Source organism: Lissotriton helveticus, chromosome 3_1 (assembly GCF_964261635.1).
Source record: "Lissotriton helveticus chromosome 3_1, aLisHel1.1, whole genome shotgun sequence".
NCBI classification, from domain to species: Eukaryota; Metazoa; Chordata; class Amphibia; order Caudata; family Salamandridae; genus Lissotriton; species Lissotriton helveticus.
The window spans coordinates 1,169,719,192-1,169,744,196 of record NC_136061.1 but is presented as its reverse complement, the minus strand read 5'-3'; the positions used below and the strand labels follow the sequence as shown (position 1 = coordinate 1,169,744,196).

The 25,005-nt window shown below is 45.4% G+C and overlaps 1 protein-coding gene across 1 annotated transcript in view; it reads right to left on the bottom strand.

The window, feature by feature from the left end:
* MAP3K19 (mitogen-activated protein kinase kinase kinase 19) overlaps window positions 1-25,005 on the bottom strand; it is a 253,193-nt gene that overhangs the window by 215,401 nt on the left and 12,787 nt on the right. The window contains exons 3-4 of the mRNA XM_078683369.1: window positions 4,626-4,804; window positions 4,368-4,434 (exon numbers count right to left, since the gene is read on the bottom strand). Of these exons, the coding sequence (XP_078539495.1) occupies window positions 4,368-4,434; window positions 4,626-4,804 (246 nt within the window). The remainder of the gene's footprint in view (window positions 1-4,367; window positions 4,435-4,625; window positions 4,805-25,005) is intronic.

Genomic DNA, 25,005 nt, shown 5'->3' with positions numbered 1-25,005 from the left:
TTCAATCCACAAAAATATTCATATAGTATATCATCAGTTAATGAAACAGAACATACAACATAACCCCCTCGTTTCAATAGAGCACTAGATATTGCTACAGATTGATTGATTCAATAACCTTTACATAGATACATGGGTTTTCCAGTATTCTTTCAATACTATATCTCTAGGATCCCCTAGGTTTTTTTAATTCTGTACATAAGAGTGCGTCGACGCGTTTCGGTGTTGTAGCCTGTGGTTATGGTCACACCTTCATCAGGACAGTATTTTTGTTTGGGGTCATCAGGTTCAACCGACCATTTCCTTTCTCTAGAGTCTATAGTGTAGTTCTTTATATATAAAAATTCTCGCATTCCATCGTCAATCAATCTTATTTTTTTTCAGAATGAACTGGAATCTTTTCCTTTTTGTAGACTGAGACTGAGTTTGCAGATCTTTAGTCTTTTTGGCTCCTTCCGACCACTAGTAAAGTCTTTCAGTTTAACTCGGTCTCTAATGTTTCATATAAGTTCCTTAAATAGTTAGAGACACTTCCTTCCCCGTGGTTTAACTAGGCTTCCGGACCGCCACTGGCGTCCTGGTGCAGAATTGTAGAACTCGATGCTTTCCTTTTAATTTCGCAGTTCTACCGTCCCACGGGTACGTCTGGTCTCGCTGTTTGAAGTGTCTCTAACTATTTAAGGAACCTATATGAAACATTAGAGACCGAGTTAAACTGAAAGACTTAACTAGTGGTCGGAAGGAGCCAAAAAAGACTAAAGATCTGCAAACTCAGTCTCAGTCTACAAAAAGGAAAAGATTCCAGTTCATTCTGAAAAAAAATAAGATTGATTGACGATGGAATGCGAGCATTTTTATATATAAAGAACTACACTATAGACTCTAGAGAAAGGAAATGGTCGATTGAACCTGATGACCCCAAACAAAAATACTGTCCTGATGAAGGTGTGACCATAACCACGGGCTACAACACCGAAACGCGTCGACGCACTCTTATGTACAAAATTCAAAAAACCTAGGGGATCCTAGAGATATAGTATTGAAAGAATACTGGAAAACCCCATGTATCTATGTAAAGGTTATTGAATCAATCAATCTGTAGCAATATCTAGTGCTCTATTGTAACGAGGGGGTTATGTTGTATGTTCTGTTTCATTAACTGATGATATACTATATGAATATTTTTGTGGATTGAAATTAATGTATTTTGTTTCTAATTTTAATGTGTTATATATATGCATTGTCTTTTTGAATATGTTATACATACGTAACTGTATGATGCTTTGTTTTTAAAAATTGTTTTTTTATGTCATGAGATGTCTCGAATTTAATGCAGTCAGTAGTTTTCAACAGAATTCTTACTGATTTTAACTAGCACAATTTTTTTTAAAAAAAGGCTGTAACTGTTATGTTCTAGTCTGTGACCAGTGACTTAAACGAGTTATTTAGTATGTGTGGTGAGTGAGTGAGATAAGAATACGACATTCGGGAAGCAGCCCCTCTGTCTACGAACCTTTCCAGGGATAGCCCTTTGACTTCTAGTGCTTATGTGTCAAAAGTGTACAGATACGTTAGGCTGCCTCCCCTCTCGTTGTTTGTTAAGTAATATTTTTCACACTTTTTTTGTATGTAGAAGGTTTTTAGATTGGGTAGATTTTTCATTTTTTTCTTTTAAGAAATGGAATATTATTAGATGTACCTATAAGGCAATATTGTATTTCATAGGTATTTCATTGCTAACCATGGAAACATACTTCCAGATTCTATTCCTATATGGAAATTCGGTTGCTGGAATTCTTGTTATGGTCTTAATCTTACCATTGCTCTTTTCAATCTGGTATCCCAATTTCATTCAAAAAAATTAAATAAAAAAGGATAAATCATGTAATGTATATTTCCATTGCCACTCTGTCCCTAAGCTACGAGCTATACAAAGCTTATTTTCGGTTCAGATCTTATGGTTTCTTATCCAAAGTGTATAATATTTGTGTAGTCACAAGTTCTCACAAACTGTCTATTTTTATTTTTATTCCTACAGACAAAGCCTCCTCTAATTTATATATATATCACAATAGGTGGTGATGCATTGCACACATTATAATCCTTACTTGTGAATCTACACTTTTGGCAGGAAGGGCAGGGACTTGTGTAGCCCTAGGTACTCAGTCCTAGTCCATTAAAAGAATCTGGACAAGCATCTAAATTAGTTCAGGGCTTACCTGACTGAGCTTTGCAGACAATTTCTATAATACAGCCCCTGGTATTCCACTCCAGACCCCATACTCATGAGGGGGAAACCTCGAATCAAGAGCCAGGCCATGTGCTGGAGATGATGGTATGGCAGGTATATACAGAGTTGCTCTTCATAAAGGGGCCTACATCTGGGCTAGGACTCATGAACATAACATCCCACTCAAACAAAACAAAATAACTAAGGTGAGTACACAAAAAATGCCTCAAAGGGCATTCTTCTATGTCCAGTGTACATGTGACTTCACACATGTATGACTTCATTGAGCATAGTTCCTCATTCTGGTGGATTACTAGGAGTCTGGTCTCAAACATTATTGAAAGCCATGTTCTACTACCTAGAAGCCAGGCTCCTCAAGGTCAAGAGCTGTTGCCTACTTTAAGGAGACGCCTTCCTTGTTGCTTGGTGCAATTCTGTTTATTTAGGAAGAGCCAGGAGATCACTGAGATGGAGACTAGAATGTTCCCAAACTCATGGGATTGTTTTCTCATCTTTATCGTTTCCCCTGGCACTGACCAGGATGGCCTGGATTATAAAAGACCACATATTTTGCTCAACTTGGGAGGCACCTTAAATCACTATGTTGACATTTATCACCACTAACCTGAAGGCCGAGTCTGACAGGCTATGTATGCATAACTTTCTGCAAGGATGACAGTTCTTTGCAATCCATCTTGTGAGTGTCCGAGAGAAGCTTCACTCTGGCAGCTCCTTTTGTTGTCAGCCCAATTTTCTCATTGATGGGGTGGGCTCCGGGAAGAATGAGCGAAGAAAGTGCCTTCTCCAACGCTCACTATTTGAGAACTGACTGCTGAGGCCTACATATATTTATGAAGGATGGATCAATGTTCTCTCTCTCATCTCAGAAACGGCAAGCCTTCTCTTTTTATGGTCTGGGAAAATATTTCTGCTTCACTGTTGGCTTGAGCCTACAGATGGTAACCAGCTTGACTGACGATTGGGAGCAGCACCTCTTCTAGTCATCCACAGCCTACATGGTTGTTAGGATAAAAGACAGCACCACAGTGCTCTCAAGCAGAGAGGTTGTCATTGCCTGGAAGCTTCTTCACTAATATTTCCAGTTCTACTCAGTAATGCTCTTCAGCACAACCATTAGCGGTTCGGTCAGAGTCGCTTGGTTTGGGATGAATCATTTGTTGTATGCTGTTTACTTAAGGGCAGAAGTGGCTGTTGATTCTGGCAACTATTGTTGTGAAATTGTCAAAATCCTCACCTATGGTGTTAAGATATCTTAAGCACTTCATCACCTGAGTTTTGTAGCTGAATGGTCTGCTTAGTTGTCTTGTCATTCTCATTAGTGGCAATCAGGAAATACCTCAAACACCGGAGAAAGGTGTGTTAGAAAGAGTGAGAGCACACTAGAGAACAGCTCTTTCAACGACCTCACTAATGTTTCACCTGTATCAGCTGTCCCATATTGGAATCCCCAACAGGCTCTTCTCAGCATCCGATCTTCCAGTGCTCTAGATAGATTCTTTGGATAGCCAGTGTCTTTCCTACAATATGGAGTCCTATGGGCTTTAGGATTGGGACTAATACCTGCAAAACTCAAAGGGAATGCGTAGTTCCTCAGATAGGAGCCTATATGGGAAAACAGCCTTGTGCATGGATGTTTCATGAAAAAAAGCATTACTGATCATGCCAAAAATGCATTCATTACAAAACCGAGAATGAAAAATAAGCAAGTGAAGTAATATGAACTAACGCATTAACACCTGTTAGCGTTACAACACAAACATGGCAAACATGACCCACTTTATGTCCATCATGTGTTCTGTATAGGTTAATTTACAGCGCCTGGGACCTATGTAAGACAAACTAACAAACTAACAATCACCACACTGCTATTAAATTTTTAAACACACATGCTAAGGAAAGGTCATGCACTTATTTTTAAAACAACATGAAAACATACTAAAATGTGAATTGTCCATTATTGTAAAAAAAAAGTCAAGGTCTGTAGTGTACTCGTGATTAGCAAAATGTTTGGTAAACGTGCCCAACGTGCCAAAATGTGCAGGTTAACATAGGATACGTATTAACATTAGGTTATAAATAATGGTGTTTACAAAAGGAAAATTATAACATTGCTCACCCATCCTGGAAGGAGCGGCTCATTTCGGAGTGAGATTTCCTTCCACTATCTTTACCGTTATCATGATCTGTAAAGACATAGTGAAAGTATTAGAAAATAGATCTTGAACCGGCCAGATGTTGAAGTTGGTACAAGGGACAATCGCTCAAGCCAACTTCGGTGACATTATGTGAGCAGCATCTGCACTATCAAGGCTGGCAGACAAGGGACTCCATCACAAATGCGATGGAGACCCAGTCAATCGAACCCTTGTCCTACCTGCCTCATTTAGAGTAAAGCTGACCGCCAACCTTGCATTGACAAAGCCACTGCTTGATGGGTTGATGGCTAGTTTCCTGTGAAGGCCGAATGGAGTAGAGGCTGTCGGAGGAAGCGCCTTACACTGCCTGCCCAATTTGAGGTGGATGGTGTAATGTCCTTTTTTCTGTCCATCACTGCTGGTGTGAGGGAAAGAAAAACAAATAATGACCCCACGCCCAGAGAGAAAACTCACTGGTTGTAGGGATCATTACTTTTTAATTTTTCAAAAATAAACTCCCAGTAGTTTGTTTTTGAAAAATAAAAGTTTGTAAAAGTGTGGCGACTGTCCACCAAACTTTTTGTACCTTGAGAGGAACCACCATGATGCTGGTTCCAGTCAAGATATAGAGATCACTACTGGGTAGAGCTGATCTGTACATTTGGTGGATGGTAATCTGTTAGGATGGAGGACGCAATGCCTTCCGCCACCATGACAGATGGAGTAATGTATGCCAAATTTCAAATTTGGCACTAAGTTAGATGCAAGATTCCAGCCACCCTTTGCTGGCACCTCCACCTATATACATCTTCTACACAATGTGTTAAATGGTAGAAATGTAGGGCACTGGTGGGAGCTGGGTGACAACAGAAGGAGACACTCCAATTACACATTTTGCTTCCCCGACGGTGAACAGAACTTGGCTCGCCCCTATAGATCACCCAGGTAGAGCAACAGCCCTCTCTTTATTTCAAGAGACCATGAACATCCTGTGGAACAGGCTCTGTCCCTCTTCCAATAGGGTGCTGCACAATCTCCTCCTATTCCGGAACTTCACAAGAGTTGATCTTCTTGTCGTAGGGTTAATTCCACTTGACCTTTTCCCTTTGCCATTCCCACCCAGCTGTCTTAATGACCTTTCTCTGCTACTATCAACCAACCCTGAGGCTGGTTTAAACTGAGCCCTTACATTTTGCTCTGGGCACCCCTAAGCACCGCAGTTTGACAGCTTTTCCGATTCACAGTTGAGGAAAGGTTGGGCTCCAGCATCAGAACTACGGGGGTCAAGAGTAAGACCTGACAAATGTGAGGTCCCAGAAATGGCATGTGGGAGAAGGCTGGCATAGAGTGCCAAAGTCCAAGACAGGCTTACGGTCTCAGTTGCTTGGGTGCCAAGTGGCCGTGGACGCTACTACGTCTGTAGCTGCTTGCTACACATAGTGAGCTGAAAAGGGGAAAAGGTATAGACTATACCTTTTCCCCTTTTCAGCTCACTATGTGTAGCAAGCAGCTACAGACGAAATATGGCCTTCTCCATAAATGTATTGCTAATATTTCTGCACAAGAAAGAAGCCATGTCTCTAGATTTTTACTCGTAGTGACACTGAGCAGTCTCCAAATATTGTATTACAGAAACCTTGCACTGACAGGGAAATTCAGAGCAAACCCATTTGCACCTTTTTGCTGCATTTGTAATGTGGAATAAAGCAAACAGTAACTGTCCCACTGCAAATATTGTGCAAAATGATAACAATGTATTTGATTTGTGTTCACCTAAGAAGAACTGAAGAAAGCATATCTTCTCCACTTTTTAAATGCGAGTGAAGAGGCTATGATTGAGTTAAAATCAGTTTGTTTCATTTTTTGTTACATTAGTATGAAAGAACAGCACATTATCGGTTTATTATTCTTTAGGTCTGGCGTTAGTTAAGACCTTTTGATCTTACTACAATTACATATAGATATACATCTCCATATGTTTGTTGTTGTGTCATTCACATCCACCCACTGCAGCATGTAGCCTGGCGAATGGGTCAGCCCACCTCACCTATTCGCTAACTTCTCTGCAAGTAACGCCATTCTACCCTTTCACAAGGAAAACATGTGCACACACGATAGCTCACTTCAGTGCCAGTGAATACTATGCAATGTTTGTTTTTTAAGACACAAAAACAGCATTGACAGCACCCCCCCCTCAGGTGCACTGCTGTCACTGTCTGGGGTGCGCAGCGCCGCAATAAAACCTGCGGCGTGCTATGTTCGGCTATATACAAGATCGGGAGGACAAAAGCTATTGTACAGCAAGTATTATCACACTGCGCATACTGGAGCCCTGCTGCTGAAACGGTGCGGTTTATTGACACTTGGCTGGAAGAGCACGTGGCAGGTGCACGCATCCCTCAAAGCTAGGTTTCGAGACACCCCTTATCCCGTGCCGCCCCAAGCCTGCAGGGGATCTGCATCACCTCACCAGAAATTAGGCCGCAGCTGTGAAGGGCGCGGCTGCACTCACCTGCCCTCGCAATCACCAGCGTGAAATTTAATTTCACTCACCGATATGCAGCCCACTTCGGATCGTCACAGTAATCGCCCTCGGCCTCCTTGCTCATTTGTGGGAAACCAGAGCCCAATCGATAGCTGTGGTCAGCAGCCCGATTCTAGAAACCCCGAGGCGGCAGAGAGACAGTCATTCAGTACCGGGAGGACCGGAAACAAGCTTCCTAGGACCGGTTTCTGGCATTACAGCCGTCTTCAGCCAGGCTTGCTTGAATCCAGTGGCAAAATGAGCAAGGGAGTCACGTCTGAGCATACCCTGCCAACTTATGGCAAACAAAGCGGTACAAAAGCAGGTGGTGATGGACGGAGCAACTGAACCAATCAAACACTCACACCCAGTCAACAAATCTGGGTTTAATCTATCACCGTTCTTTAGCCCACTCTGCCACCCCAGTTCACACATGGCCATATGCAAATCAGTCTGACCCTGTGCCTCATGGGAACAATCCAGCCCGAACTGCCAAGCCATGCCTTCCATGGACCGGAAACAATCTTCCTAGGACCGGTTTCTGGCATTACAGCCGTCTTCAGCCAGGTTTGCTTGAATCCAGTGGCAAAGAGAGCAAGGGACTCACGTCTGAGCATACCCTGCCAACTTATGGCGAACAAAGCGGTACAAAAGGGTGTGGTGATGGACGGAGCATCTGAACCAATCAAACACTCACACCCAGTCAACAGATCTGGGTTTAATCCATCACCGTTCTTTAGCCCACTCTGCCACCCCAGTTCAGACATGGACATATGCAAATCAGTCTGACCCTGTGCCTCACGGGAACAATCCAGCCCGAACTGCCAAGCCATGCCTTCTATGGACCGGAAACAAGCTTCCTAAGACCGGTTTCTGGCATTACAGCCGTCTTCAGCCAGGCTTGCTTGAATCCAGTGGCAAAGTGAGCAAGGGACTCACGTCTGAGCATACCCTGTCAACTTATGGCGAACAAAGCGGTACAAAAGGGGGTGGTGATGGACGGAGCATCTGAACCAATCAAACACTCACACCCAGTCAACAGATCTGGGTTTAATTCATCACCGTTCTTTAGCCCACTCTGCCATCCCAGTTCAGACATGGCCATATGCAAATCAGTCTGACCCTGTGCCTCATGGGAACAATCCAGCCCGAACTGCCAAGCCATGCCTTCCATGGACCGGAAACAAGCTTCCTAGGACCAGTTTCTGGCATTACAGCCGTCTTCAGCCAGATTTGCTTGAATCCAGTGGCAAAGTGAGCAAGGGACTCACGTCTGAGCTTACCCTGCCAATTTATGGCGAACAAAGCGGTACAAAAGGGGGTGGTGATGGATGGAGCATCTGAACCAATCAAACACTCACACCCAGTCAACAGATCTGGGTTTAATTCATCACCGTTCTTTAGCCCACTCTGCCACCCCAGTTCAGACATGGCCATATGCAAATCAGTCTGACCCTGTGCCTCATGGGAACAGTCCAGCCCGAACTGCCAAGCCATGCCTTCCCTGGACCGGAAACAAGCTTCCTAGGACCGGGTTCTGGCAGTACAGCCGTCTTCAGCCAGGCTTGCTTGAATCCAGTGGCAAAGTGAGCAAGGGACTCACGTCTGAGCATACCCTGCCAACTTATGGCGAACAAAGCGGTACAAAAGGGGGTGGTGATGGATGGAGATTCTGAACCAATCAAACACTCACACCCAGTCAACAGATCTGGGTTTAATCCATCACCGTTCTTTAGCCCTCTCTGCCACCCCAATGCAGGCACTCTTGTGTCTTGGTGCAAAGGTGCCTGCATTTCAGAATAATTGTTTTTGTGCAGAAAGGGACACCTTAGTGCACAAAAACAATCCTCTGAGGCATTTCCCACTTTCTATGTGCACTACCCATAGAAAGAGGAAAGAACGAGGAGAAATAACTATATTTCACCTCGTTGCACCTCACCTGGGTGTGGCGTAAAATTCAGACCCATTACCAGGTCTACCTGTAATGGTAAATCTGGGAATGCACCAAGATCCATGGGTAGATGCCAGGGAACACCCATGCTCCACCCTTGGAACGCCTTGATGGGGCAGAGTACATGATTTGTGCCACACTGCGTTACTTTAGATGTATTAAGCCACGCAGGGCCAAACAAGGCATGATAAATCTGACTTAGTAGTTCTGTCGTCCTTGTGCCGCAATGCGTGGCGTAAGGGCGCGGCAAATCGTTGATAAATGTGCCCCACAATGTCCCATTAACAGAAGTTCTATTGTGGAATATATATTCCAATTGGATCATTTTGCGCTACCACAGATTTGTTTTTTACTCAGCCATAGCTACAGGCCTTGCCCTTTACTGTTTGAAAGGCTACCTTAAAGATAAGCAACGTCTGCTAAGAGATTGCTGCCCGTGCCCTCCATCTTTTCTGTAATGTGGTGTATTCTTTCGGTCCCAGATTGAAGCTCCATGCCAGCCATCCTCCTTTTATAGTGAAACCTACAGCCCATCTGTAATCATTCTAGACTTTGGCACATCCCCACTCCCCCTCCAAGTGTTAAGGGTTGCAACCAAAGACCCAAGTTTACAGCCCAAAGAAGACACCCATCCATCCTTCCATTCCAGCCCTGAGTCGTAGTTTGCTTCTTTCATACACTATTTCTGCGACAAACAAATCCCATTCAGTCTGATCAATGGTATCACATGGAGCTTCAGCTTAAACGGTTTTAGCCCGTCCCTCACCACTGACAACAAAGCAATTAGGCGTTACTATCCCACTAATTGCGTCTCAAACTGTTGAGCACCCTTATCTACACCCTGCACCTTTAAAAATCCAAAACAAAGCAGCCAGGCTACAAAAAGCAAACACAAAACAAAAAGTACACCAATCTGGAAAATGCTCTACTGACTTTCCGTTGTAACTGGGACTGCGCTGCTATATAAATGCAAACCTTTTTACCTCTTCTACCTCGTCGCTGTCCTTCTCAATCCAAATAACTGACTAACATATCCACCCCTCAAATTACTTTCATATTTGCACTATATTAATTCACCACGAATCCTTCTGGGATCCGGAGTAGCGTGCTCCTCGACGAAAACGCACTTCAACGCCTATTCAGGGCTAGTAAGCGCTATATAAATGCAATTACAATACAATACAATACAATACAATACTGACAATAGTGAGAAACAACGGAGAAAAAATTGTACAGAAACCCTGTACCAAACCACCACCATCAAAATTCACTTACAACACTTATACGGCTGGAGCTTGTTAAGAAACGCTATCAAATGAGCACGTTATTTCTATTACAAACGCTGTTGTTCATAAACAAATTCAGATGAGCAGCCACTTAGCAGCCACATTTCCCAAGCGCTGGAACCCCCTGGCACAGATCAATTCGATTTCTAATACAGACGCATGGAATGAGCGTTGAGAAGGGCACACATCCCCACCACCTTCAGACACTCCAAATCCTTACCTATTCAAGCACAACAACCAGCCTGCACACCAACCGACGCTTACAAATATCACCACGAGGACTCAGAGCTTCGACATCACTGAGTTTCATTTGTATTAATCAGGTTAACATTAACACAGCTGTAAATAATGTTACTGACCAACAGGAGGCCATTGTATTAGAGTTGTTACAAAGTACAAGCATAGTGTTCTCTTGAACGCTATACTTAAATTAATGTACAATGCAGAAAAAATGGTTTTTGCTAGTGTGACAAAAAGACTTACACCATAGTACCTTTAACGCGCATAATTTAAACATTATTTTACAGAAGAATGTGTGCAAGCACACTTTTGCTTCCATTGCATTCTTCCTCCAGAGAAGCAGGTTTCTCCAAATCAGCCCCCAAAGTGAAGTCTCTAAGTAAATGCTGCGACACGCACTATCCTAAAATATCAGCCATGATGTCCTAAGTCTATCACTAGTACACCCCCTACCGCCCACTACGAAAAGCAGAATCATAATAGACGTTTCTGCCTCAAGCAAATTCTTTTTAAGTACCTCTTTTCTTTGTGGAGAGCTGCAACGAAGGTCTCCCAACTTACGCCTTCTTTACGTCCCTTTGCTAGAATGAAGATGCCAGTAAAAGTGGCTTCCTTTGGCATGCTGCTTTCTCGTCCCCTGCCTTTGTTTTGCCTCCTGTACACACCGGTTGGCTGGCAGGCTACAAAAGGCTCATCTGTGTTTACACATGACCCTCTGAGTAGAGAATAGGGGGTTAATTACACCCCCGCCAAAGAGGCAGCTGGCCGCTAACAGAGACGGTGCTGCTCATGTTTCTCCAGTGACGGCTGTTCTTTGACGGAGAAATACAAAAGCTTCTTTTCACAATTTTTTAGTATGAAAATGCGCATTAATAATTCAAAGGTACCCCATGTTTATATTCCCTTTAAGATATCCGTGAAGTTTTATAATTCTGTCACCGCTGACCAGGAAGTGCAAAGGTCAAAAGAAAGAGGAGGCAGGTAACCTTAAATTGGGAGAAACCATTAACTTTGACATACTCAGCCATTCATGTTGTACGTCAGCCACCTCTTACCTTTTTTAGTGTATTCCATCTTCTCTGTAGGTTAGAAAGCTGATCGGCCAAGGCATGCACAGCTACCTTTCAAACAGCGGCATTATTACCAAGCCCCTGGGAAAAGCAAAAATAGCTGTGAACAGCAAATCTTCGCCCTGTGTGTGTTTACATTCAAGAAAAAACATGTTGATAAAAGCAAGGTTAGTTAATAAAATACAAATGTAATCCTCAGTATTTTCTCTATTTCTCTTTGAAGGGCCTCCCCTAACTTATACCTGTGAGCTATGCTGTATACATCAGAGAAGAGGAAATGTTTACACTGACTTCAAGTTGTCATATTTTCGGTTTGGGAAATTCACCTACTGATATTTCAGTAGATTCTGGAACTTGTCGTTTTCATTTTCCCCTTATTAACACAAGGCAACAAGTCAGTCAAGTCAAGTCAAGTCAAAGGATTTATATAGCGCACTACAAACCCGTAGGGTTTCAAGGTGCTTAGGAGGGGGGGGAGAATTACTTGTCAAAAATCCACGTTTTAAGTTGCTTTCTGAATGCTAGGTGGTTCTGGGTAAGGCAAAGGAAAGCGGGGAGAGAGTTCCAAGTTTTAGCAGCCAGGTATGAAAAGGATCTGCCTCCCATGGTGGTCTTGTTGATGCGAGGTACAGTGGCGAGGGCTTGGCTGGAGGAACGTAGTTGGCGGGAGGGGGTGTAGAAGGACAGTCGTGAGTTGAGGCATTCTGGGCCGATGTCGTAGAGTGATTTGTGTGCGTGGGTAAGCAGTCGGAAAGTGATTCTCTTATTGATGGGTAGCCAGTGGAGGTCTTTAAGGTGACCAGAGATGTGATCGTTGCGTGGGATGTCTAATATGAGTCTGGCTGAGGCGTTTTGGATTCGTTGGAGTTTCTTCTGGAGTTTTGCGGTAGTCCCTGCGTAGAGGGTGTTTCCGTAGTCCAGTCGGCTCGTGACCAGAGCGTGAGTGACTATTTTCCTTGTTTCGGAGGGGATCCAGCGAAATGTTTTTCTGAGCATGCGAAGAATGTTGAAGCAGGAAGAGGATACGGCGCTGACTTGTCTGTTCATTGAGAGTGAAGAGTCCAGGATGACGCCAAGGTTCCGTGCGTGGTCTGTCGGGGTGGGTGCTTTTCCGAGGGCTTCCGGCCACCAGGAGTCGTCCCATGCAGAGGGGGATGTACCTAAGATGAGGACTTCTGTTTTGTCTGAGTTCAGTTTCAGACGGCTTTGTTTCATCCATTCGGCAACTTCTTTCATTCCTTCGTGTAGGTTGGTTTTGGCGGTGCTGGGGTCATTGGTGAGGGAAAGGATCAGTTGAGTGTCGTCAGCGTAGGAGATGATGTTGAGATTGTGTTGGCGAGCGATGGCCGCCAGGGGGCTCATGTAAATGTTGAAGAGGGTGGGGCTGAGTGACGATCCTTGTGGTACGCCGCAGATGACTTCAGAGGCCTTGGATTTGAATGGTGGAAGGCGGACTCTCTGGGTTCTTCCGGTGAGGAACGAGGTGATCCATTCAAGTGCTTTTCCTTGGATTCCGATGTTTCTGAGGCGCTGTAGAAGGGTGCTGTGGCAGACTGTGTCGAAGGCTGCGGAGAGGTCGAGGAGGATGAGGGCGACTGTGTCTCCATTGTCCAGTAGAGTTCGAATGTCGTCTGTTGCTGCGATGAGGGCGGTCTCGGTGCTGTGTTTTGCTCGGAAGCCAGATTGTGAGGGGTCGAGGGATTTGTTGGTTTCGAGGAAGGCGGCGAGCTGGTTGTTGACAGCTTTCTCGATGACTTTGGCCGGGAAAGGGAGAAGCGAGATGGGGCGGTAATTTTTGAGTTCGGTGGGGTCCGCTGTGGGTTTTTTCAGAAGGGCGGTGAGTTCAGCGTGTTTCCAGTCTTCCGGGAAGGTGGCGGAGTTGAAGGAGCAGTTGATGACGTCTCGGAGGTGCGGTGCTATGACGGAGTCTGCTTTGTTGAAGATGTGGTGAGGACATGGGTCTGTGGGAGATCCTGAGTGGATGGAATTCATCAGGTGGATGGTGTCCTCAGTGGAGATTGGGTTCCAGTCGTTAAGGGTGTTCACGGGGGGAAGATGATCAGCAAATGGTAGGGTGGGTTGGTTTCCAGGTTGGTTGTCAAAGCTGTTGTGGATGTCTGCAATCTTGTTGTGGAAAAATGAGGCTAGGGAGTCGCAAAGGGTTTGAGAGGGGGTGATGTCGTTGGAGTTGGCCGAGGGATTGGAAAATTCCTTGACGATGTTGAAAAGTTCCTTGCTGTTGTGGGCGTTGTTGTCAAGTCGATCCTTGAATGCTGTTTTCTTGGCTTTTCGGATTAGTTGGTGGTGAGTGCGGGTGGCGTTTTTGAAGGCGTCCTTGGTGCTGGTGGTTGGGTCTTTTTTCCAGGCCTTTTGAAGGGAGCGGCAGAGTTTCTTGGACTTCTTGAGATCATCGTTGAACCATGAGGCCTTCTTGCTGCTAGGTTTGTTTTGACGTTTTTTCAGTGGTGCTAGGGTGTCAGCGGTGTTGGATAACCAAAGGGTGAGGTTGGCGGCGGCTTCATTAGCATTAGAAGAGAGGGCTGGGGTGTTTTGAAGGAGCGATGCGGAGATCTGGTCGGTGGTGATCTTGTTCCAGTTTCTTTGCAGAGTTGGTTGGAGGTGGTTGGTGGGTTTTGGTTTGTTGTAGGTGAAGTGAACGCAGCTGTGGTCAGTCCAGAGGAGGTCCGTAGTGTGGCTGAAGGAGACATTGTTGCTGGATGTGAAGATGGGGTCGAGTGTGTGACCTGCGATGTGGGTGGGGGAAGTGACTAGTTGTTTAAGTCCGAGGTTGGTGAGGTTGTCCACGAGGGTGGCGGTGTTGCGGTCGTTGATCTTTTCGAGGTGAAAGTTGAGGTCTCCCAGAAGGATGTAGTCTTTGGAGGGGAGCGCGTGTGGGGTGATGAAGTCTGTGATGTCTTCGCTGAATTTTGCGCGGGGTCCTGGTGGTCTGTAGAGGAGGGTGCCTCTGAGTGTGGTTTTGGGGTCGATGTGGATCTGGAAGTGAAGGTGTTCGGAGTTGGCGAGGTTGGCGTCCGAGCTGGTTGATATGCGGATTGATTTCTTATGGACGATAGCGATTCCTCCTCCTGTGTGGCTGGTACGGTCTTTGCGAGTGATCTTATAGTCTTCAGGGATGGCAATGGTGATGTCTGGTGCGGAGGAAGCATTCATCCATGTTTCCGTTAGGAAGGCGACGTCTGGAGAGAAGGTGTCTAGTAGGTTCATAGGTCAATGGCGTGCCTGTGCACCGAGCGGGTGTTGAGGAGGATGCATTGTAGGTGGGTGGGGTCGGGAATCTGTGGTGTGGTCGTAGCGGAGATGTTGTTGGTGCCGCTGAATTTGCAGGAGAAGCAGGAGAAAGGTCCATGGGTTTGGCCAGGGGCGGCTTGGACGCAGTTGGGAGCGCGACCGGGGTTCAGGGCTAGGAGGGTTGCGGCATCGTAGGTAATGCGGGGGGGCAGGGAGGGACGGGGGCCAGGGGGTTTGGCGCTGGGCGCGGTCCAGGCGCGGACGGGCGTAGACGGGCTTACCTTTGGCGCACCTTCGGCGCGGGTTGGGCGCGGTCGCTGCGCGTGAACGCTGCGCGCGGGAACTACTGTCATATATGGGTAGTGGAGGGGAGGGGCGAGGGCGGCTCGGCTGGGAGGCGGGGCGGGCTCGGGTCAACATGAAGCACAACAACAACAGCTACAAAATGGAGGGGGGAGTCGAGCAGGGCGCTGGGGGGTATCGCGCTATGACTTTGGCAAGAAAACAATGGTGCAAGCAGGCGAGGAGCACTCAATGCGGTTAAAGGCACAGTGAAGTAATGCAGCTCAGTTCTATGAAACCGGCAGGCAAGCGGTGAGGTTGAAACAATTAATTAAATTAAATGGCAGTGCAAATATGCTAGCGAGCTTACAACAAATAATTGAATGGCAATACAAACAAATATGCTAGCGACGTTTAAAACAATTAATTCAATGGCAGAAGCAGCGTGGGTCAAACAATTAATTGGATGGCAGAAGCAGCGTGGGTCAAACAATTAATTCAATGGCAGAAGCAGCGTGGGTCAAATAATTAATTAAATGGCAGAAGCAGCGTGGGTCAAAACAATTAATTAAATGGCAGAAGCAGCGTGGGTCAACGATACCGCTACACGGTGGAGAGGCAGAGGAGCGACCACTCGGGGCAGAAGCACAGAAGTACCAGAATGCAAAGATAAACAAGCATTTGCAATGCACTAGGTCTCGCATTTGTTAAAGTTAGAGCTGATGGCGTTGAAAATGGCAATGTTTTTTTTATTTATTGTTTGCAGTGGAGTAATTATATTTGCATAGCGTTATTGCCATTGGTATAAAAAAGCTAACTTAAAAAACATTGCCATTTTTAATGTGAACAGCTCCAACTTTGTCAAATGTGAGACTTATTCTTGAGCTGCCTCCATAATTTCTTTCATTTATTTAATTTGAGTAAAAGCAACCTTCTTTTAAATAAGCAGACAAAAAAATTCCTTGCTTGCTGGCACGCATGCCACAGACTTTGTAAAGGCTAAGAGCTATAGGAGAGCAGTGTGTAAAAAATAAGGGGAATAACTTTTTCTTATAAGGCCTTATTTTAATTAATTTGTGCATAGGTTACTGGTGGTCTTCCTTTTGTTGTTAAAAGGAGTGAGAGGTGACAGGATGGAGGGAGGGGATGGATTACAGAAAGTGCAAAGAAGATGGCGGAGCAGGAAAAAAATACATGAGGAGACACAACTTCAGCTGGGGTTGCCACAAAGTGCAAAATGTATTACTAGGGCACCAGATGAAAAAAGAAACATGACCAACAACTTCCCTTTTACTCGACTAATCCCTTCCTGTGTGCGCAGTGAGTGGCATGCTACCCGTCCGCTAACCACTTAAGCGCAGCATAAGGGGTAGTAGGCACTATATACATACCCATACCATGTCATACTATGGAACCTTTTGCAATAGAACATCAGTGACCTGCATGTCTGAAAGTGAAATCAATGACGCGGTTGCATGGCGTCCCTAACTGAGGCGCTTCTTTGGAATGTTTCTATCTATCTGGGTTGAAGGTGAAGTACTGGATTTTGGGCGGGCGAATTGGTGACAGTCAGTCGGTGGGGCCGTGGGTCAGGCGGTGCACGCGGCTGGTTGTACTAGGAAGTGCTGCTCTTTGCAGTTTCCAGTAAATGGGGTCTCCTTAAATTGTTTCTGCCTCCCGCTTGTTATGTTTATATGCCTTAAAATGCCAAAATAACAGCCCCACGTTAAAACAAATGTATATTCTTGAGGGGAAAAACTGCAAAAAATAAATAAATATCCTAAATCAAAAGCCCACACCACACACAGGAAGAACGTACTCGGTAAAGGAAAAAAAGTCATGCAAAACAGGCAAGCAGCAAGACTTAAAGGCCTAATAATTCGCTCCATTTTGAAACAGCTCGTGAAAGCCGCAGTAAATGGTGGACATCTGCACCGCCTTTCATCTCATGCCTATCTGAAGCAGATGCACGGGTCAGCACTCACTGCACTGTACATACTCCTTTCTTTTGTTTACTGTAGGGAGCCGAGCCTTTCTTGGAGGGAGAGAGAGGGAGATGTAGGGGTGGTGGAAGTTGGGGGGCAGGAAGGTAGAGAAGAAAAGCGGCTAACAACTAACTTTTGTTTTCCAGGAGACTTTCAAGGGGGTGCCTGCCTCCTGCTGCCTTTACAATCTCATCAGGGACTATGGGCCGATTCAAATGCAAATGCCCGGTGCCAGGGGGAGGGAGTCTGGGGGCACAGATAGTGTAGGTCAGCTGAAATGTCAAACGCTCACTCAGCTTTCGGAACTTCACTGTCAGGAATATCAAGACCTCATCTAAGCCGGTAAAAAACAGCGGATTGCTTTTCTACAACAAAGGGAAATTAGGAGGCACAGTGAACAAAAGCCTCTATAAAAGCATGGTGTCACACAGCTCCAGCAGCACCTACCTGGCCCCTTCCTTGCTGAAATGAAACCAGTGGTGCTCTCGCACCACAAAGGAGCAGGGACGGGAATCGAAACCAGTGGTGTGCGCGCACCACAGAGTAGAGGGGGCGAGGGATCCTGTTGTCTGTGCCGCGCTGATGCGCGTAACAGACACCAACGGGAATGGGTGGAGCAAAGGCGGGATATGCGCCCACCTTTGCCCAATTGCGTGCTGGCTTTTGTAAGAAAAGAACTCACAAGCCAATAGCAGCTAATAATAACATAACCACACGCACGAGCGTGTGGTCAGCTTTCTGAAGCCCTTACATGAGGTCTCTCGCTGCGCGAGCACTGCTGCGCACTGCAACGCTAGGCGCGAGACCTAAAAACAGACTATTCACAACTCTCACGGGATTACTTCCGATTTCTACATTCGCATAAGATAAAGTACCTCAAAGTTTAGTAATGTCTGCCGGTTTTATGGGCACTTGGGTATTACTCATGCATGCACACATGACTATATTAGGCTGACTCAGGAAAATCTACATTTCTAAAATAAGACAAATGCCTTAATACAAGCCTACACATGTCTGATGCAGTACAGGCGGTAAGCTCTTATGGCAGAGAAAAAGCATATCAGAATAAGAAATTGGAGTGACAGTGCATGTAATTTACAATAACTGTTTCTGAGCAGCCTTGCTTCACTATTTACTGCCCTTGGGGAGGGAGCACATGTGCGGGTCAATTTGTGGCTAGCCTGTACAGGTACAAGCACACATACTATTCCATGTGAGTAACATGTGCTACTTGGACAGAACACTTCTTACATAAACCAGTTCCAACGCATCCATCCTGGCCAAAGGTCCAGAAAAACCTTTATTGTCCATCTTCCTCTCTTGAAAAAATAACTCAGAGCTGGGAGGATTCCAAAGTCAGGATATTGTGTCTTAACGATAGGCCATGTCGGCAGCATCACATGACACCGTACTATAAACAGCCAAGGCCGGTAAAATACATTCACAATGGAACAGAAACATCCAGACTGTACCTCGTTTTCTAGGTCCCAGCTGCTCACACACTCGCACTGTGAGGCGACACTCTTTCTCTATCTATTATCCTCTATGATAAAGGAAAACTCAAAAGGCTCCCACATGTGTTCTTGATTGGTACCTCAGTAAATGGTAGGGCAAGGAAGATGAAGTCAAAACGGGGTGGGCTGTGCCTAAACTTTTTCTCTAAAAATGATGTCATTTTCGGTCAGAAGCTGTCATTTGTGTCAACCTCTGTGGGCTAATATTTGGAGAAAGTCTCTATTGCCTTTAGCAGTGAAATAGGGTCACAATTGATGCCCCAAACTTGCCCACATGGTTGATAGCCCTGATTGGTGATCTGCAGCATGGCGTCCACTAATGACCCACAGCGTGGCGTCCATTTATGGCCCACAGCGTGGCATCAGCATAGCGTCCACTTGTGGCCCACAGAATGGCGTCCACTTATGGCCCACAGCGTGGCATCAGCATAGCGTCCACTTATGGCCCACAGCGTGGCATCAGCATACCGTCCACTTGTGACCCACAGAATGGCGTCCACTTATGGCCCACAGCGTGGCGTCAGCATGGCGTCCACTTATGGCCCACAGAATGGCATCCACTTATGGCCCACATCATGGCATCCATTTATGCCCCACTGTGTTGTGGTGGGTCCAGATCTAGAAGCTCATCTCCTCTCTCTGTTTAAGGCAGAGGAAAATCTGAATGGAACCGCCTGCCAGTGTCTTCAGAAGGCCTAGTGCCTACCCTTCAATCTGATGGTTCTTTGGCCTCAAACCGGGTGGAGTCCCAGAGGAAGCCAGGACATCTCAAGGTTTGATGCTAGCTCCTCCAGCCAAGTTGTGGTTGGCAGGGACACAACGGTCCTACAGGAATGTCTCCAGAGACCAGCTCAGATATAATGCACCCGTAACAAGGTTACAATCACAAATATGGCTTCATCAGACCCGTGCGATTACTTACTTTTCTAAAATAGGAGGCTGTTATCATGCCGAATATCCTTTTGTTGAAACAAGAAGAAATGCCATATTATGTGACAATTGAAATTATCTCTTCCTTGTTTCATCAATCGTATGTGCATCAAGCCCTAGTGAAGAGATATTTGTGCTTATTTAGTATCACAAAAAACCTGTTGGCTATTTGTTTTTCCAACTCATTTCTCAAACGTTATGTGTAGGACTGGCAAACCAATGAAAAGAGAATACATTGAGGTAAAAAAAAGTCCTGATAAATCTGATTTGATGTTTGTTTAATTTTTAGAGTTAAAATTGAACCAGACCTCGAAACGATCTATCTTTCTTGTCTGTCCAATATAGCGTTAGAGGATCTAAGCGCTATATCTAGTTCAAGAGGTCAGATCGTCTTCACAACAGAGCCTCTATCTCCCCATTCTTTTCCTGTTTAGCTTTTGGTAGCTGTCAGACAGTCTGTGACAACCACCACAATTTATCGGTGCGTAACTGTGGGTGGTGTCTGCTCAAGCCATTTTTAGTGCTCTTATTTATATCGAAATGGAAAAAAATTAGTCGACCTTGCCAATATTCAATGTTGTCGTGATCTCCAGGTTATGCACAGGTCTCTTCCGAAATAGTATCTATATAGTTAGCCACTCTTGCTTATGGGCAGCATATCTCTGTATCATCCATTGTAAATGTATCAATTCCAATTTCACATTTAACTTTCGTTTTTATAGAGCATGATATGATCGACATCCTTGTCTGAATAGTTATGTCTCAACATAATTTTAGTTTTAGTGCCCTCTTTTTAGTGGCAATATTGATGTCAAAAAGTTAGCAAACTGATTATATATGTGTCCTTTATCTTCAGACTCCAGTGTACTGTGCCAACCATCTGTGTTGGCAGACCGTGCATGGGACATCATTAACTAAGCCACAGTTGCTAAACTATACCTGCCCTTCTTTTGTGAACAGTAAACAGGCTGTTTCCACAAAAGAGTGTAAAAAGAGATGTCCCATGATAGTGAAATAAACACAAGGATGATATATGACCTCAGCCAGAAGTACAAAAGAACATCTGATGCAGAGTAATATGCAAATCTGGCCATGGAATGCTCCACTGCTCCCTTTCATGATACCTCATTTAAACCTATAAAAAGCTTCCTTTAGAACCCAGAATGGGTCGAATTGTATTTTATTCTCAGGTTGTAGCATGAAATATTGAGTAGAGAGCATCGTGATACAATAATATCATAGCCAACATTTTGAGGATAAAATCTCAAAAGGTAAGTGGATATAGGAAAGTATAGATGTACTATTCTTAACTACAATCACTGATACAAACACACACTCATCCCCACAGCCACCCTCACAATCTCACTTTTAGCCATTTATATACTCCAACACACATATATACAGCCTTTCACATATGTAGTTACTCACACATGTACCACTGAGATATACATTCACTTACTAACACACCCATTCACTCACTAACACACCCATACACACACTCACCCACCCATACAGTCCACCACAGATGCACTCTTGAAACCATGCACCCAGTGAATCACCCACTCACACATCTATGCACAGAGGCACACACACCCCACCCACATAAACTCTCCGGCACCCATACAGATACTCAGACAACCAATCAATAACCCATATAGACAATCATGTAGCTATTCACAATCCCATGTAGCCGCTTACACACCCACAGACAGACGGATACAGACATTCACACAGTTTAGTCACTAACCCATGCATTCAGTAAAATACGTTTAATCGCTCACTCATAGAGTCAGTGACGCACCTACTAAATCATCCATTCAGACAATTATATACCCACTCATTCTTCAATACGCCTTTCCCTATATATATTAAACATAGTTAAACTTTACAGAAACACACAGTCACTGGATGATGTCATCAGTGATGTCATTTGAGATGTCATCAGTGATGTCACTGACCATGTCATGAGTGATGTAATATGTGACGTCATCAGCAGTGCATTGCGGTGGCGCGAGTTATAGTTAACTGAACTAACTATAACAGGGGAATTTCTCTGGTTTTGTATGAGTGAAATGTCCAACTAACTATAACTTTCCCTAAAACCTATGGTTTTTTCAGTGAATTTCTAAGGTTTTTTAAATGCTAATTTCTAACTATAACGTGTCTGAAACCTATGTTTTTTTCAGTGAATTTCAAAGGTTTTTTAAATGCTAATTTCTAACTATAATGTGCCTAAAACCTATGTTTTTTTCAGTGAATTTCAAAGGTTTTTTCAAATACTAGTTTCTAACTATGCATACAGAGGTAAGACATGTGAGGAAAGAAGAAAAAATGCACAGAAAGAAGCAAAAGAAATGCAGAAAGAGGCAACAGAAGTCCACAAAGATGAAGAAAAGTGAAGGAAGAAGCAAGACATGTGCAGAAAGAACCAACAGAGGAGCAGAAAGAGGCCTTGTTCCAAAGTCATCCTGTGCCCACAACTTTTTCAGACGGGTACTGGTGGTAATTGACACTGACTAACCAGGCCTAGAGCCAGTGCTATGCTAAAAGACACTTAGAATACAGTGAAAACACCTACATGCACTAGTGAACACTATGCGTTGGAGTACCCCTGTGAATAGCATGACCTCCTCTGTAAGGCCATAGTATATAATAGGGCAGGGGATTAAAACTACATCTTAAAACGCGCTACGGGGCGTGTTTGCACAGCGGTGAAGGGAGGGGGGCCTGAGGTGACGTGTGCAAACACGCCATGTGGCCGTTTTAAGTTGGGAGATTAAGTCCCCTTGAATCCTGACCGTCCCTGGGGTCCAACTAGCCAACCAGGTACCTCCAGTAAGCGCCACAGAGCACCGTTGCAGAGAGGTGTAAAAAGGGGCGTGGCCTGGCCCACCTTTCTGCAACGCAGGGCAGTGGCGCTTACTGGAGGTACCTGGTGGGGTTGTTGGCCACCAGAGACCCTCAGGATTGAAAAGGAATTAATTCCCTAACTTAAAACGCACCACATGGCATGTTTGCACACATGTCACCTCAGGCCCCGCCCCCTCCCTTCACCACTGTGCAAATGCGCCCCGTGGCCCATTTTAAGTTGGGGGATTAAGTCCCCTTGAATCCTGAGTGTCCCTGGGGTCCAACTAACCCACCAGGTACCTCCAGTAAGCGCCAGAGAGCAAAATTGCAGAGAGGTGTGAAAAGGGGCGTGACCTGGACCACCTCTCTGCAACGCAGCGCAGTGGCAATTACTGGAAGCACCTGGTGGGCTAGTTGGCCCCCAGGCACCCTCAGGATTGAAAAGGAATTAATTCCCTAACTTAAAACGCACCACATGGCATGTTTGCACACATGTCACCTCAGGCCCTGCCCCCTCCTTTCACCACTGTGCAAACGCACCCACTGGCACGTTGCAAGTTGGGGAATTAATTCCCCTTGAATACTGAGGGTCCCTGGGGGCCAACTAGCCCACCAGGTACCTCCAGTATGCGCCAGGGAGCTGCGTTGCAGAGAGATGTTCAGACCACAGTTCAAACGACAGTTTGCTATGACAGGGCAAGTGCTGTGAGGCTCCCGCCCTGCCATAGCAAACTGCAGTGTCCGGGGGTGGGCACCCGGGACACTGCAGGAGCTGGCTCTGGGGGGTGGCGGTCCCCAGGGCCATCACAGGCTCCAGGAGGGGGGCCGCGCACCCCCTCCCAACATCTGAACAGCCCCATGGAGGTGGTGGTCCCCGGGGCTCGGAGGTCCATTACAGACCCCCAAATTTAAATGTTAGTGCCCCTGGGAGGTGGCCGTCTCCGGGGCGTGTGGGGTCTCGAGCCTCCCCACACAGCTATATATTTTTTTTTAAAGAAAGGCCCGGGGTTGGCGGTCCCCGGGGCTGCGGGGGGGCAGTGTGCCCACCTGAGATTATAATTAATGATAGCCTGGGGGGTGGCTGTACCCGGGGCTTGGGGGGCCTTAGAGGCCCCCCAACTCTAAAAAAACAAGCCCCGGGGGGTGGCGGTCCCCGAGGCTGCGGGGGGGGGGCCATGAGCCCTCCACAAATATTTATGCAAAGCCCCGGGGGGTGGCGTTCCCTGAGGCAGTGTGGGGGGATTCGGGCCCCCCACACATTTTTTTTACTGCCTCTGGGACCTGGCCCACCCGGGGGCTTCAATTAAACAAAGTGCGGGAGCCCGCGCTTCGTTTTGTTTTTTTCTCGGCTGTATTAGCAATTGATTTTTTTCTTGAATTTCTCAGGAACTACTGAACGGATTTACACCATTTAATAAAAAGAGTTCTTTCTGAAACAAGGGCTACCTTTTTGCCAAATTTGGTGTAATTCCGTTCAGTAGTTCGGGCTGTAGGCATGTCTAAAGTTTCCTATGGTAATTAACATGGAGAAAACACGTTTTGGGACCCCCCTTTTTTTTCGGCCCCCGATTGCCGAATCACCCAGAAACTTTCAAGATAGGAGCTGACCACAGCGTCCCATGAGTTTTTTAAATTTCGCAAAGATTTGTCATCCGGCGCCAAAGTTATTGGGAAAGCTAAAAATGGTTTTTGAAAAAAAACAAGGTCCTAACTGTAACTACCTACTGGCGACTACCAGTAGGTAATACATATATATATATATATATATATATATATATATATATATATATATATATATATATATATAAATATATATATATTGAAACTGGAAAAAACTAAGGTAGTTACCGGAGCTAACTATAACTTAAGTAACCAGCAATGCACTTCTTATGACTTCACATATTACATCACTCATGTAATGGTCAGTGACATCACTCATGACATCACTCATGACATCCCTGATGAAATCTCAAATGACATCCATGATGACATCATCTAGTGATCCTGAGTGTTTTCTAAACGTTTATGAGTGTTAAACATATATAATAAGTTACTACAATAGTTAAATTAGTATACTTTGTGTACTACTCATGAGTGATACAATTTCTAACATATATTATGTGAGTTGCTTTGTAACTATGTGTATCCATGTGTGCATGGGTGTGTGAGTGGGTGTGTGAGTCGCTGTATGGATGAGTAAGTGGGTGTGTAAGTAGCTGTATGGGTGAGTGAGTGGCTGTGTGAGTAGCTGTATTGGTAAGGGAGTGGGTGTGTGAGTAGCTGCATGGGCGAGTTAGTGGCTGTATGGTTGGTGAGTAGATGTGTGAGGGACTGTATGGGTGAGTGGCTGGGTGTGTAAGTGCCTGTATGGGTGAGTGAGTTGCTGCTTGAGTGGGTGCATGGTTAAGTGAGTTGCTGGGTGAGTGCCTACATTGGGGAGTGAGTGCCTGTGGGAGTGGCTGTATGAGTGGATGAGAGGTTGTGTGAACACTTGTATGGATGTGTAGATGGGTTTGTTAGTGGTTGTGTGGGTGTGCGAGTGAGTGTGAGTGTTTGTATGGGTGGGTGAGTGGCTGTGTTGAGAGGCTGTATGAGTGAGTGAGTGGGCGTTTGACTGGCAGTATAGGTGAATAAAGGGATGTATGAGTAAGTATGTGGCTGTATGCTTGAGTGACTGGTTCTAAGAGTAGCTGTATCAATGAGTGGCTGTTGAGTGTCTGAGTGGGTGTGTGAGTGGC